At 33.2% G+C, this 16,777-nt stretch overlaps 1 protein-coding gene across 1 annotated transcript in view; it reads left to right on the forward strand.

The window, feature by feature from the left end:
• The window catches only part of LOC129234534 (uncharacterized), a 130,329-nt gene that overhangs the window by 93,496 nt on the left and 20,056 nt on the right, over positions 1–16,777 (forward strand). Inside the window, exons 4-5 of the mRNA XM_054868549.1 lie at positions 8,681–8,773; positions 15,352–15,411. Coding sequence (XP_054724524.1) covers positions 8,681–8,773; positions 15,352–15,411 — 153 coding nt within the window. The remainder of the gene's footprint in view (positions 1–8,680; positions 8,774–15,351; positions 15,412–16,777) is intronic.

The raw sequence follows: 16,777 nt of genomic DNA on the forward strand, positions 1-16,777 counted from the left end.
GCATAAGTGTGTGGGTAGTTTTGTGTATGAGTGTGTGTGGGGGGGGAGGGGAGGTGTATGTGTATAGGCATATGTGTTTGTGTCTGTGTGCAGGCATGAATGTGTGGGTAGTTGTGTGTATGTGTAGGTTTTTGTGTATGTGTAGGTATCTGTATGTATGTGTTTGTGTGTGTATGTGTGTGTAGTTGTGTATGTATGCGCGCGTGTATGTGTGTAGTTGTGTGTGCGTGCGTGTGTGTGTAGTTGTGTATGTATGCGCGTGTGTGTAGGACATGGATGCAACCTGGAGACGTCTTTCGCTATAGGAGCAGCATCGTGAGGATCCCGTCGAAGGTGATGGTGCGGAGGGTGGCGGTGGGAAAAATCAAAAGACGCCAAAAACAGTCAAATGAGAACAATAAGCAGTCGTGATTGTTCAAAAAATGTTACAAGTAAATCTAGAAAGTGTTTATAAAAAAGTGCATTATCATTTCATTTATTAATTTTATAATATGCAAATGTTCTAATTTCTTTGTTATTTTCCTTCTGTAAAATAAATATTTTGTAAAAACAACCCACAACAATTCAATCTTAAGAATCGTAGTTTTAAAGTCTACAGACAAATTTTTTTATTATTTTTAACTAACTATTTTTTCCTGGTGAAACAAAACATAGTAAGTAAATAAATAAATTGAATCAGTTTTTTTTTTTTTGAAATCATCAAGAACACTTTATTTTATTTTTTATATTTTGTTCGCCTTACGCAATTTTTTTCTTCAATATTTGACTTGATAGAAATTATTTTATCTACATTACCTTGCCTTTTACTCCACATTAGAAGAATCAATTACATACTTTTATTTGCTTTAAATATTGCATGCATTAATTATTGAGCTAAATTTAATTAACTATGGTTTTAAATGTCAGAGGTCACACACAAGTTTTAAAATTGCTGTTAATTCTTTTTTAAACATATTTTGCATTCTTAAAATATGCATGTCATGATATTACACATTTAATTGAATTCGCATTCTGTATTTCCATTAGAAAATTAACTATTTTTACTCGTACAACTGTATTTCAGTGGTTCGACTTCTTGCCAAAACAGTTCTGAGAGGAAAGAATATTTTTTAAAAAATCCGTTTCTCAAAATATTGCTGTTTTTCAAGCCACACCTCTAGGTGGAATGAAACATTGAAAATTCTATTGCATCGCATCTCCGATTACATCATATTATTTTTGCATTATTATTTTTTTATAATTAACACAATACAAAAAATGTTAGTCTCGTGAAATGTTGTGTGCATCAGAATGCAATTCGACCAAAGTTATACCTGTTGTATTATAGCTGGTGAACAGATATGTTTACTGAATCTACTCACTGTATCGATTCGTCCTCTATTTACGTAGATCAAACGTTTTAATGAAACATCATATCAAAGGAGCTTTCCATTAAATTAAATTAGTCTCGCTTAAATAAATTGATTATGGACTTCATTAATAAGTAACATAACAGAGGGGCAAGAAACAAAATGCAAGGATTTTTCTTGCAAAAAATGAAGACAAAAATCGATCTCAATATTCAAATGCTCAAACTTCTAACGGAAGAGCCTCGCTTCCATATAAAAAAAAATGTGTGCATTTATTTAATTTATTTTTATTTATTTATTTTTTTAGTTCAAATATTTATTTGTTAACAAGAAAAATACTTGTAAGTAACAAGGAGATTGGAGCCCGTCGGACCTCAAAAATATGTCAATCATGTTTTCAACTTGATTGTCAAAAATTGTCAATCAAGTTTTTTACGTCAGAAGTATTCCACGTACAACTTATTAATATATTAATGTATACCCAATAATATTCTGTTTTTTTATCCTAGTTTCTATCTCTTTCAATCATGTTCAATCAATGTAAAAAAAAAGGAGCAATCATTACTAGTTCCATGGCGCAGTTTATTTACAGACAAAGATGTGATGCACTTGCTTTCTGAATTTTTAAACATATTATTTTCTGGAGTGCTCTGCGTCACTTCAGTTTGAATACATTACGCTACTTTGCTTACGTGCTGAATTTTATATGCAGGAAAAACCTGCGTGGTGAATTTATGATAAGATTGTGAAAAAGGTAGAAAATGTACTTTAAAAATTCATTTTTCTATAGCCATATGAAAATGTGTCACATCTTAGAGAGGAAAAACCTTTTGAAGTACAATGTTACGAAAAGCTACGGCGAGTGGAAAAAGAACAATAAACAATAAAAATATACATAGCGTTTTGCGCATGTTTTCAGGCTCAACAAGGAGAAAAACTAGTTTCAATGATTTTAAAAATTGAAAAAAAAAAAAAAAAAAACCAATTAAAATTGAGTTGAAGCACAGAAAATTTAAACTACATGCAAACGTTTAAAAATGCAACTTTCTCTCCTATAAATGATTAGAGAATAATGTACGTCATTCAGTTTTTTTTTTTAAATCTTTGGATGTTTCCTGTTCTTTTTACACTATAAATAAAAATAAAAATTATAAAAATAATTTGAATTCTGAAATTTTGAATTTAAATTATGTTTTTCGCAATCACGAACTGAGACAGGACCCTACTCATTGGAGTTATTGTTTCTAGAAACAGCTCCTCTCCCCCCCCCCCAAGCCTGCCTCTCCTCCTGGGAGGTTACGTGTGCATAGTTGTGTGTGTAAGTGTCTAGGCTTGTGTGTGTGCGTAGACCTGTGTGTACGCACGTAGGCGTGTGTGTGTGTGAGAGTGTGTTAGCGTGCGTGTGTGTGTGTAGGACATGGACGCCTCCGACCAGGAGAAGCGGATAGCTCAGGACCGGAGCAGCCGCGCCGCGCCGCCTGCAGAGGACGGTGGGCGGTGGCGCTGCAGAGGCTTATGGTCCAAGCTGAAAAAAGCGCGGAACATCAAAAACGGTCAAATGAGAACAATAAGCAATCGTAATTGCTCAATAAGTTTTTAGCAAAAGTACATGAGAATGGATTTAAGACAAAGTAAATTATAAGGCGCTGCTAACACACGTTAACAAGTTTCTATTTTCTTTTTTTTACTAAAAAATAAATAACAAAACAAAAATATGGAGAGGTTTCAAAAAATTAAGTATATTGCAATCTATTAAAACTAAAATTCAACTAACTTGCATGATTCTTATTTGACGACGTCGTATACGTACTAGATCTGGTACATGTTTGCAAGTCTCCAAGATGCTATAGAGCGAGACTGTTTACTATAAGAAAAGAAACAGCAGATTTGAGGAATCACGTTGTTGTGTGCAGACTGCAGAGAATACAGTTTCACACATTTTAAAGATCATCAGCCTAGAATAACTATAACACAATTGAAGGCGTTAAGAGAAGTTTCTGAAGTTGTGCGGTTAAATTTTATGGGGAAAGTGCAACTGCTATAACTGAATAGTTAAATGAAACCAAGCGTAGATATTATTCATGATCACAAAAAGCACATTTATGAAGTCAAAAAAACGCTTTCGACGCTAAAAGTGTAGAATTCAGCAAGATGAATAGAGGATAAGCCTCTGAGCATTCATGCAAGCTCTTTTTATTGCCAACATAAGAAGATGAAAACTCCTGCGGGCAGGTAAATGGCAGTGACAGTACATTTTTAATTTTTTTTTTTGCTTTTTTTTGCCTTGTTGCAAAAATTCGCTTATTTGGTTTCCGCTGAAAAGCAAAATACGGAAAAACGTCTAATTCCAACATTTCCCTATTGTTAGTATTGGATCTAAAAGGCGTTTTTTCAAATACAGTAAAACCTATGAAGTTTACCACCCTTGTAAGTTCACCACCTGTCTAAGTTGACCGTTTTTTTCAGGCACGGATTTAGCCCTTACAGTAAAACCTGTGTAAGTTGACCACTTGCGGTGCACTACTTTAGTGGTCAACGTAAACAGGTGGTCAACTTATAGAGATTGATTTATATGACATAGGGCTAACTCTCTGTACCTTAAAAAAGCAGTCAACTTAGGTAGGTAGCCAGCTTACAAGGGTGGTCAAATTTACAGATTTTACTGTACAATATAAAATCAACCTTTGAAAGTTGACCACCTGTTTAAGTTGACCACTAAAGTAGTGCACCGCAAGCTGACAACTAACACTAGTTTCACTGTGTCTCGAAAACTCATTTCTGCAGATACTGCAGCATATCTGATCACAACAGAAAAACTCTCCATCTACAATTACATGTTTGCAAGGTGTGTGGGCAAAAATTAAGAAAATAGCAAAAGCCGAAGTTATTTTCAAGTCATAACTGGCTTCCTGTTGCATGGGTATTGGGCAAAGTAACATTTAGTTAGAATGATAAATGGCTTGTAAATACGTATACAGGGTGTCCTGAAATTGACTGTTTTTGAATATGTATAACAGAAAAACGGCTTGTGATTGAAAAAAAAAAACCTTGCAGAAAATTCCTGTGGCCGGCTGTAAATTTTTCCTCCGGAGTTCCAAATTTTAGTTCAAAATTTTTTCAATCGATGACGCTGCGGATTAAGTATTACTTTACAGTAGGGTCATTCCATAGTGACGAGCGTAACATTTAGAGACTCTGTTTTGTTGCATATCATGATTTTAAGACGTCTAATAATCATTTACTTATGGTTTTGTGTAATTTTGTGAAAGAATAAAACTTAAGTGTAATATCCATGCAAAAAAACGCAGTATAAATCACATAAATTGGTTTTTGAAACTAAATTACTATAGTGTGACGAAAGTAACATGAATTTGCAACATGAAATTGAGCTCTCAATTTCTCTAAAGTGTAGGTAGATATTATTGTAAAAACAGTGCAATGCGTTATTTTCATTCCTTAACTATATTTCTCATGCAGAATAATACTCATTTTTCTTATAATGTAACAGAAATAAATATTTCTTCAAAATATGACATGTGACGAACGTAACATTGAAGAGCGTAACTCTGAAAATACGTCACGGTGATGACTCGTGTAGTATTTTAGACCGTTACGTGTCTACTCTAAACATTAATTAATAAGTAAGCACTGATACTTTGTCTTCAAAGTATCACTTATATAAACAATTTTTCAACATGGATTAAATAAATACTTTTTTTATTGGCTTTGTGCAAAATTTATATTTTTCTCCTCTGTTTTGAAGTGAAACTTTTTATGCGAGAGCTTTGATTTTCTGATCTCCAACATTTTCGTGTCACGGAAGTGACGCAGCTGTTTTTTAACTGTCTCCAGAAAAAATGAAAAAAATGATAGCGTTTAAATTTAATTTTATTAATAAAATTAAAAATTTAATTTCAAGGCTTAAGTAAGCATATATTTATGGATTTTAGTCACTTTAAACATTTCAAATAATGCAGGTTTTCGAGGATTTCAATGATTCAAGTTCAAGAGCGTAAACCACATTGCTAAGGTTTAGCTTTGAATTTAGTTTGTTAACTTTTATAATCAAAATTAACTTTATTATTACTTTGTTTTTGTCAACAGCAAAAATGCGGATTTCGATTAAATTTTTAGTTTTCTCACTGTTTATAATCTATTTTCTTCATTAAAATATACAATCATGTTGTGAATATGCCTAAGTCAGACGCAAAAAGAACAAGAGCTTGGCGTGAGAGAAGACGTACGGGTGAAATGGCAGTTTAGAATGTAAAAAAAAAGAAAAGAAAAACGTTTTTCTTCTGTTTTGGATCTTTACAACACATTTTTTTTTTTCATCACACACACGCGGAACTTTTTTTAAGCTATCAAGAAATGTAATCTTCTTTACAAAAACAATATCCATTGTGAGGATTGTTTTTTCAAGAAAGCTTCTTCCTGGAGCCTTTTGACTTTCATTTCTGCCATTTGTAATTCCAATATTACTATTATTATTATTATTTAGCAAGTAACATATAAAAGCCTTTTTTTTTCTGGGGCTACATGGAAGAGCGTGCTTTTTGAATTCTTCCGTAAACATAGCATGTTGAGAAAGGTGTAGTTGCATTGGTTTAGAACTTTATGCAAAGCTAGCCTACTAGCTTCTCTACAATTGATTCTCATGTCCTGACCTCTCATTTTTGACTCCTCAGTTTTCTTGATTTTTTTTTTTTTTTTGCCGTAATATTCGCATACACTGTGCTGCTTTTTTTCTTGTCATTTTCTTTTTGTATACCTGCCATTCTTGTTCTGCTTTAACTCTCTCTCTCTCTCTCTCTCTTTTTTTTTTTTTTGAGGTGCCAATTTTTCCATAAAAAAATGCAACCCAAGAAAATTCCACAAATATGTGTTGAAAATCGTGTTAATTGTTGCAAAAATTACAAAATATTATACAATAACATTGAAAAAAAAACAACTATTTCAAAATATACATTTCATTCATTTTTTATTGAACTAAACGTTCGAAAGATGCAGTATTTGTTTAAACGATTACGTTCGTCACAATCAATATGTTACCTTCGTCACGCAGATAGTTATTTGTGTAAAAAATTTAATAAAAATTCAACACTTTAAATGCATTCTAGGAAGCTCTTGGAAAGAGAATAAAGCAAAATTTTGCTTTTTATATTCCTATACAAACTGTGGAAGGGAAAATATGACGTTTTGTGACGAACGTAACAGGCCGTTTAACACAGAATTCAAATTAAGCTCAACGAGAAAAAATTAAAATTCACTGAAAGAAATTAAAGAAACTAAAATCTCAAAATGTAAAAAAAATTATTTACATCGAATGTATGCTTAAAAAATTACAAGTCGCGTTCTTGAATGCTTTATAGTTAAAATGTATATGTTGTTGTTGAAGATCTTCAAGCAGTAATTATTCTACGCACGGCATTCATCTTGAAAAACCTTTTATGAGATTCAAAATTAAGAATGTTATCTCTAAAATATGTATAATACATTAATATTGATTGAGTTTGAAATTTTGGCCTGCAGGTTGACATTTTCGTGGAATGACCCAGTAAGCCTGTAAGTCAAAAACGAAGAAGTGAAATTTACCGATTTTTTCACCTATTGCCAGGGCTGGATTAACATATATTTACGCCCTAGGCCAAACTTTGAGATTACACCCCACCTCACACATAAGAACTCTATATTTAAATCGTATGTGATTGCAGTCGATGGTAGACATTTTAAATATATTGTTATGTAATTTTGTTCATTAAAAACCTTTTTCGAAAAATTATGATGTAATTTTCTATCTCTTTTGATTTAAGGGCTTACTATTCGCAGCGCAATCTAGTAAAAAAAAAATTAACTAAAATTTGCAACTCGAGGTGGGAGGGGAATTTACAGCTCGTCAAATGAACTTTCTGCAAGCATTATTTTTTTATCATTAAAGATTTTCCTGTTATAAAGTTTTGTAAACAGTCAACCTATTTCTGACATCCTGTAATTAGTAGCAGAAAAGGAGGGGAATCTGGATGGTCCAGACAGTTTGAGGTTGTATTGTCACGATTTGAGGTAGGATCCAAGAATCGTTTCCAAACGACAGCAATATCGCCTTCATAGTATTTTTTTCCCATTAGATATTCTAGTAGGTAAAGAGAAAAAAAAGCTGAACACTGTAACAGCATCTGTTACCTCTTTCTAAAAATTCATGAGTCAGAAACTTCGCTTTCAAACCTAAAAATGAACTTTTATTGCTATCGAGGCAAAAGGCTGATTTTAAAAATTCACTAAGTGTAAAGCAAAAGTTAAAAAGAATATATGTGGCTTAATCAAAATCTTTAAACTAAATCAAACTAAAAATCTATTGGGAATACTATCAGAGAATATTCTTCGAAAGCCAGACATTCTGCTGGTTCTTACCCTGTTTATGCAAAATTTTGTTTTTAATGCTATTTACTGTTGGAGGGAATTTACTCGACGGTAACATTATGGTTAAACCTTTATCATGAGATTTATTTCTATATTTTTCATTTTATGCTATTGCCAGCAAAGTAAAATATTATCTTGCTACCTAATATATTTCATTCCCCTTAAGTAGCTTTTAAATTCTTGTTTCAATGAAAGAATTTCTAACTTTTGAAAAGTTAAGTGTATAATATTGCTTAAGCGTTCGACATGCACCTTGTCTACTTATAAATTCGTTTCATCATTAAAAAAACATATCGTTAGCTTTTACGATAAAATATGAATCAGCAATAAATTCCTATTTCATAAGCAGGATTGCTTCCGAAAAACTAAGTATACTATATAACTAAGTAAGTGACTAAGTATACCATAAAACTAAGTATAAGTCCGAAAAACTAAGTAATAGTTAACTACGTATATACGAAAGATTTGTTATTTGATTTACTTACTGATTTTTAAACAATAAAAATATTTTACATTTGCGTCAATCATGTAAAACTTGAACATTTTTATGCAAGCACCAGTAGTGCTAGAAATTATTATTTTTATTTATTTAAGACTTTTTTTTTTCTTAAAGAAAAAAAAAATTCTTTTTTTTATGTCGACATCGATGCTTGCCAAATAGAGCGATTAATTCAATGAACTATCCAATTCAACTGACGAATTTTAAGAATTTAAAACCTTTCCAAAAAGCATATAGATTAAAAACTATAGTTCGTTGCCATTGCTCGTTGGCATTGAAAATTCGTGCTTCGCTAGCTCACATAAAGGATTTACATAATGGCTCACAAAAACTGAAAATTAGAAACAAGAAATTTCAACTAAAAATATTCGAAACATTTTCGTTTGTCTAAATATTTTCTTCTTTCCTGAGATAGGACAACCGACTGCTTCTTCTTCCATGGATTGCATCAGTGTCCGTTGCCACAACGTTGGAATTCGTGGCATCTCTCTATTTTATTCCTGATTTGGTAAGTTTTTTAATATTTTTAGTAGTTACTTTCAATTTACATTCATGTTCGTGAAAATTGCAACAACATGAAGGACTCATTGGAAAGGAATAAAACTTATTGCTCATGGTGCTACAAATAAATGATCAAAATTACAGATCAATGAAATGAAAATAACAGACGTAAATTAATATCGGATGTAGCTACCCCGCGCAGGTTTGAGAGCCTGTACACGTTTTGGCATCGAATCATAGAGGTGCTGAATGTCACGATTGGGAATAGCATTCCATATGGTTTCAATCTGAAGCCAAAGTTCATCCGTACCCACTGCCGGAAGAGACATACAGGCGAGTCTTTGACCAACTCAGTCTGAGGCATAGTTAATGGGTGTCATATCCGGAGAACGAGCAGATCAAGGAAGTAGCGTAATTTGTCGTGCACCGAAGAAAACTAGTACATTGCATGCGACATGTGGATGTGCATTTTCCTGCTGCAACACTGCACCAGGAATGCTCTGAAGAAAGGGTAGTACCTCCGGCGCCACAGCGTCCCTGAAGTAGCACTCGCTATTGAGGTTACCCGTAATTTGGAGTAGATAGGACTGCCCTTGATATTCAATAGCGCTCCAGACCATGACGCCTGGAGTTATGCCGGTATAACGTCGGATTACACACTCACTGAGGTGAAGTTTTCATTTGTAACGTCTGACGAGTACACATCCATCGTTACAATGCAGATTAAATGTGTACTCATCCGAGAAGACAATATGTTGCTAGTCAGCTCGCCATTGGGCTAGCTGGTGGGCCCAATGAAGCCGGAAGCAACGACGGTTGAGGGTGAAGGGAATCCTCTATGGAGGAACTACGTTTAAACATTTAAAATGCATTTATAATTTATTATTAAAGGTGTCAGTTTCTTTGACATTAAATTTTCGATTTATGTTACTTATAGTACCATTTTTCTGAAACAGAAATGTAAAGCGAATTTCCATTCTTGGTGGGGGAAAAAAGTGAACTATCAAATCATTAACAATCAGGTGTCCAAGAAAGGTAGAAAAGAAAAACGAAAAAAAAAAAAAAAAAGATAAATAAGTAATTCATTGCATAAATGTTGCTCAAAATGAATGAAAATGTAAAGATATAAGATATGGAAAACATATATATATATGTAGGCAATCCTTTAATTTCGATTAATATTCAATTTAGATTGCTAAATTTTGCAACTATTCAGATGTTATCAATTACAGGTAAAATTTTCAACCTAGTTTTCAGTTATCAAGTCGATCTCTCATAAACTGTTTATAACTTGAACTAAATATTTGCTTCAGGTTTTAACCATAAAAGTATGTAAATATATAAATATCCTTGATAAATATTACTCTTATGTAGTAAGTCACTCACCAATATTTCACTAACATAAAACAAGCAAAGATGCGTTCTTTGACTGTTATTTCTCATTTGAGGCGAAGTTATTTGAATATATTTTATGAAGTTATAAAGCAACTAAATGTCAAAGCGGCAACGCACTTTATTATATACTAGCGGTATCCGCACGGCTTTGCCCGTAGTTAAAATTGAAAGGTCATTTGGTTCGTCTGTATTTTTACAAAAAACGGATGATGAATTTTTCGCCAATTTGCTGTATTCATTTGCTTGCCCATGTTACGGTTCCACGTTATGATAATTTGGAAATTTACTATTCCACAATGTGATAATTTGCTCGGTAAAATTTTCTTAAAATTGGAATAGAAATGGAACAAAGTCAAATTTTCGAAAAATCGCTTCGAAGTGCACACCCCCATGCTACAAACTAATTTTGTTCCAAATTTCATGAAAATCGGCAGAACGATTTAGGCGCTATGCGCGTCACAGAGATCCAGACAGAAATCCAGACAGAAAGACTTTCAGCTTTATTATTACAGTCTGAGTAAAAACTTTAAGGCCAGTATAATTTTCTTTGAAAAAAGGAAAATGAAATTAAAGGGATTTTAATATTATTGTATTATTAATTACTAGTCGACCCGTGCGGAACTCCGCACTGTACTTCGAATCGTTTCATAAGGCATTTCGCTCTTTAAAAATTTCAAAGAAAGAATATTATGAAGAAAAACCGAAAAAAGTAAACGGAAAAAAGTAAGCGCACAAGAGAAGGCATTTAATTCGAAGACATCAGTAACAAAATCTCGTTAAATGCAACGTTGTGATAATTTGATCATCGCTCCACTTTTGGTTGTACGTATTTTCAATGCAAATATAAATATCATTAAAAGTGTGGCTGAGTGACACGTGAAAAATCAGTAATTTTGCATGTGAAAAAACAGGTTGTGGCAAATACAGTCCAGCCCATGTGAGCATCTGACAGAAAAAAAAGAAACATTAAAGAGATATTTAGTGGCACGGATTCGAACTGGCGCCATTCTGATTAACAGTACGATGCTCCAACAAACCTAGCAACTGTGCCTTCCTTTTCGAATGTTATTCATTGAAGGAATGCGTAATAAAACACAGTAAATAAAGTTTTTCGCCAAAAAAATATAATACGATCATCCGTTTATGTTTTGTCATTAGCCAGCATGATACGATTTAAAATTATATGTAAGAAATGGAATTTGATTAAAGAATGAGAAAGATCTCACGTAGCGATTGAAACAAACATTCTAGAAAAGTAATAAATTCGGTTGAAAAAATAAGTATTTTTATTTTTGAATATTCAACAATTTCGCATAGCAGGCTTCTTTAACCATTACGGCTTAAATGCCCGCACATGTTTTTCTTTTAATCGAACACTAAAAATTCAAACCAAAACCAGTTGAACTGAGTCCGTTTTTTAAGTGTAATTTTTCGAACGTAGACAAAATGTATTTTTTTTTTTTTTCAGCCGAAAGCAGAGGAGTAGGAATTGATTTTTTACTAATGAAGTTGATAATAATTTTAATGTTTTATATCGTATTCGAATGAATAATTAAAGATTTACTGGTTGAAACTCGTAGTTTTAATGTGGCGTAGTATTGAGCAATCACGATTGCTTATTGCTTTCATTTGACTGTTTTTGGCCTCCTATCATTTTATTTTCTCACCGCCACCCTCCGCACCATCACCGTCGACCGGCTCCTCACGATGCTACTCCTATAGCGAAAACCGTTTCCAGGTTGCATTCATGTCCTACACACACGCGCATACATACACAACAATACACGCACACATACACACACGCACACACGAACACACATACACACACGCACACACGAACACACATACACACACGCACACACGAACACACATACACCTACACACATACACAAACACATACACACATACAAACACATACACACACGCACACACAAACACACACACGCATACATACAGACACCTACACATACACACACACACCACAACATACACACACGCATACATACAGACACCTACACATACACACACACACAACTACCCACACATTCATGCCTGCACACAGACACAAACACATATGCCTACACACACATACACATACCACCTACACACAACACACATACCCCCCACACACAAACACACACGCCTACATACACACACTCGTGATTGCGAAAAACATAATTTGAATTCAAGATGTCAAAATTCAAATTAATTTTTATTTATTTCATTTGTACAAAAGTTCGAACACTGCTATTAGAAAAATCTACATTTCAGCATACAATGAAAATGTTTTTCTGCACAAAAAGGATTCCCTTGAGGTATATCTAATACTTTTTTTTATGCTTACATTATGCTCAGTGGTCTGGACGGAGTCAAAACTTTAAAAAAAACGGAAGAACACCCTTCGATTAGCAGTCAACTTATCTGAATGATAACTGTAGCCTGCATAAAAGAGTCGAAACACCAAATAGCATTCTCACTGCATTTATTTTATTACGTGTGTTATCTGTTGTATGTTATGAGTACATGTAATGCATAATATTACTGTAAATTTGCTATTATGTCGGACAGTCCGAACTGGCCCGAAGTTCAGACAGTTTATAGCCGAACGCTCTACCGAAAAAAAAAAAACCACAGGTAATTTAAATTTTTTTTCCTCGCCGAGAAGTGTTTTCATTTTTTAAAAAATTTTACAATTTGTTATCGCAGGCTGTTTGAACCGTTATGACTTAGATGGCAGCACGTGCTCATCATTTAACAGCACGGTTAAAATACAAAATAATTTGAACTAAGTTCTTTTTTAAGCGTAGCTTTTCAACTGTAGTAAAAATGTGATACGCTATTTGTTTTTTGCAAAAAGAAGAAAAATATATATATTACCCTTTAAATTGAGGTAGTATTTTTTTTACTTGTACAAAAAGTCAAAAACTCATTAGAAGAATCTATATCTCAACATACGATTTATAATATTTTACTGAACAAAAAACAATTCCAATGTAGTCTGAAATCTTAAACCTGATACTTATATTTTCGCTTACATTATGCTTTAATTTTCTTCCCGGAGTCAAAGATTTAAAAAACAAAAAAAAAACCTTACAATTGAATATCAATTTAGCTCCGTGTCGCATCAAGTTATCATTACAGCTAGGAGCGTTTCTACCTCATGTATTCCCTCATATTTGTTATTTATTGTTCATGTAATGCGCGATAATTTTCTAATTTTTTGATGCAGATTGTCCGGACGTGGGCCCGAACACGCATTCTCCTGGTTACCAGTCGAACGCTCTGCCGATCAAGCTATTCAGCTCTGTCGGTCCTCGTGCAAGTTAAAGTTATAAATTTAACCGAAAACCTCATTCTGGTTCTTTAAAACAGGTTTTTTGCCCGAAAAAACAATTTTTAAACCGTGGGTCTATTTTTCGTCAGTAGCCTGCACGATAAGCTTTAAAATAAGGTGTAAATCAAAGAAATTGATCAAGAATTGAGGAAAATCTCGCGTAGAAACCAAAAACAGGCTACAGAAATAATATATAAGGATTAATGTTCATTGGTAAGAAATAACGCAACAGCCAGGATTTGTAAAGCATGCAATAACCAGAAAAGCAATGGTTTATTCAAAGTTAGCATTTCAGCTTGAGTAAAAACTTTAAGGCCACTAGCATTTTTAAAAAACTGCAAGTACTTATACTGTAATAAATGTCACCTCAGTTAACAAGATTGTGGAAACCCTTCAACTTGCAGTTTTGTGATTAATTTCTTCAAAGTTTTTATCCTACTTGCGACGATATCGTAAGGTAAAAAGTTAACTGTTCAAGAAAGAGGGCAGATTGAAGCCTTTTCCTCAACTAGGATAAGTAGGCGTACTATTGCGAAGAAATAGGAAGATCGAAGACTGAAGTCAACATTTTTGTTTGATTTAAACACAATTAGGGTAAAAATAAAACCCGGGAAAACTTAAAGCTTTGTCCTCTGGTCATGGAAGAAGAGTTTCGAAATAATTACATAATCTGAAAAGTACTCAACCAGGAAACTTATTCAGACGATAGGTTTAAATGTTTGTCAAAAACGATATATAATACAATTAGAAGGTGTGGAAATTTTATCAATGCTAATAAAAAATTGCTTAAACCTCATTTATTGAAAATGCACAATATAGAGCGTTTCAACTTTAGCTAGGAAATCATGACCTGGGATAACCAATGAATACAATTAAATTTTTCTAACGAAAAGAAGTGAAGTTTGTATGGACCAAACGGACGGAAGTACTATTGGCATGATTTACGAAAAGAAAAAGAAATATCTTACAAGCGCCAATTAGATGGAGGCTCTGTCAGAACTTGAGAGTATTTTCTTACAATGGTGTGTGCTCAGTTGCGTTTGTTTCATGTAAAATGAACTCACAAGCATATCAAAATTTCTTCCCAAGTCATCTTTTACCAAATGCTGAATTTATTGCTGGGGAAAATTGAAAATATCAGCGAAACAATGCATCTATCCATCCGAGTAACAGTGCAAGAAATAGGCTCAAAGTAAACAATGTTGAAACTTTGAAATGACCAACTAAGTCTACAGATCTTAACCCAACAGAGAACTTATTGGGTGACTTAGGAAGAAGAGTTTATGCAAAGGAGAGACATTTTACTTCATCAATGGAACTGAAATCTACCATCGAAGATGAATGGTAAAAAATACATCCCGAATTTTGTCAAAAACTAGTTTCATTCATGGAAACAAGAATATTTGAAGTAATTTGAAGGAATGACTCCCACACAAGCTTAGAAATATTTGAATTTTTGTCCTCGTATGCTTTTTTCTATGTTGGCCTTAAAGATTTTACTCATGTTCAAATATTGATCAGTAATATTTTCTGATAATGAAACACTTACAATTAATTTTTTTTTGTCTTTTTTACTTGTATTTAAGTTTAATAATTATCGCTCATACGACTTTTTGATCCTAAGATTAAGGTGTGTCCAAAATCTCAAAAAAGTGCACTGGACTTAAAGTTTTTACTCAGAATGTAGTAAAGATTTGAACGAAATGAAACGAAACAAGAATTTTTATTTGCTCTGGGGATATCGATTGCGTTATTTAGTTGCGTTGCTGCTCTTATGAATTAGATGTGTTCTTCTTTTAGCTGTGAGGCACTACAGTTTATGGATACATTTAAAAGCTTCTCTTTTCTTTCTTCAGATTGAAAATCCTGTTGTCACCATCTTCTTTATCCTAGATATCTCCTTTTGTGCCCTAAGTGTGAGTATCCTATGCTTTTTCTTTCGCGAAACGCCTAAGGGGTCGTCCACAAATGATGTCAAGCTTAGAAAAGGGAGGGGGATTCCTGGTATTGTTACATTTTATGATAAGGGGAGAATGTAACAAGGAGTTCGCGATTAGGAATTGTGATTAAAATGAAGGCATCTTTTATAACAGTCTGTTAACGTAATATAGCGGGACATGTGACGAGGAGAGGGGGTAAGGTGAAGTGTGAAACTTTGTGACAAAGAAGGGGTGGGGGTCAAATATACTGAAAAAAGTGTGGCATCATTTATGGACAGCCCCAAAGCATAAATATTTTCTCACTTTCTTTCTTCTTTTTTCTTTTCTTTTTTTTTTTCTTCGCATTTAGTACAAAACGTAGACGGAAGATTTTTCTTGCAACTCAATGACTTTAGTTTAAATAGTTCAGATTTGTGTCGTCTCAAAAATGTTTTTGAAATGGTACTCGATTACGCTGTAAAGACCAATAGTTTGGAAGGTACTAAAAGCATGATATAGTCAAAGAATGAAATGGGAAAAATTTGATTTACTTTTAGTGTTTCTTTTCTGTCACGAAGAGAAAATTCAAAAAAAGGTGCTTTATGAAGATCATTACTTTTAGATCAACTGCAAGTTGACGGAAGCATTATTACAAAGTGAAATTTTGTGATGAGAATTCCATACACCATTTTCAATGTGTGGAGAAACAATGACACGAATAATCAAGTCGTATAGGTCGGTTTCCATAGCGATGCAAACATTTTTTGAAATATTGCGCAAGTATCATAGCTATTTCTTTCAATAACGTGTACTGATCTTGATATAAAGTTAATTAGTAGAAGTAAAGTAAAACCTGGGTATATTTCTAGAAAAATCTCCAGTATTAAGAGAGCAGCAGGACACATGTATTCCAAAGTTTTTTTTTTTTTTATAAAAATGTTTTTCACATTGCCCCTTTTCTATTGCCACAAGCGTTCTTCCATAAATACAGCTCCATTTCGACGACGACGTATGATTTTTTGTAACATCGTGAATGGAAATGGAACTATATGGTTAAAGTACTCAAAGTAAATATTTGACAAAAGCTCTTGCTTTTATATAGTTTCTTTTATGCGACAGCTTAACTTTAAATTTTGAAATGTCCAAAAATGGAGCTTGATAGCAATATATATATATATATATATATATATATATATATATATATATATATATATATGTATATATATATAGGGGAAGCTGCTGTACCCACGGACAAAGTTTACTTTTCAATTTTTGCTGGTATCTGGGAATGGATAACGGATCGGAAAAACTTTCTGGCAGAATCTACAACTTATCATCTAATTTCGCAACTTTTGTCCGGTGA

Source organism: Uloborus diversus, chromosome 1 (assembly GCF_026930045.1).
Source record: "Uloborus diversus isolate 005 chromosome 1, Udiv.v.3.1, whole genome shotgun sequence".
Lineage (NCBI taxonomy): Eukaryota > Metazoa > Arthropoda > Arachnida > Araneae > Uloboridae > Uloborus > Uloborus diversus.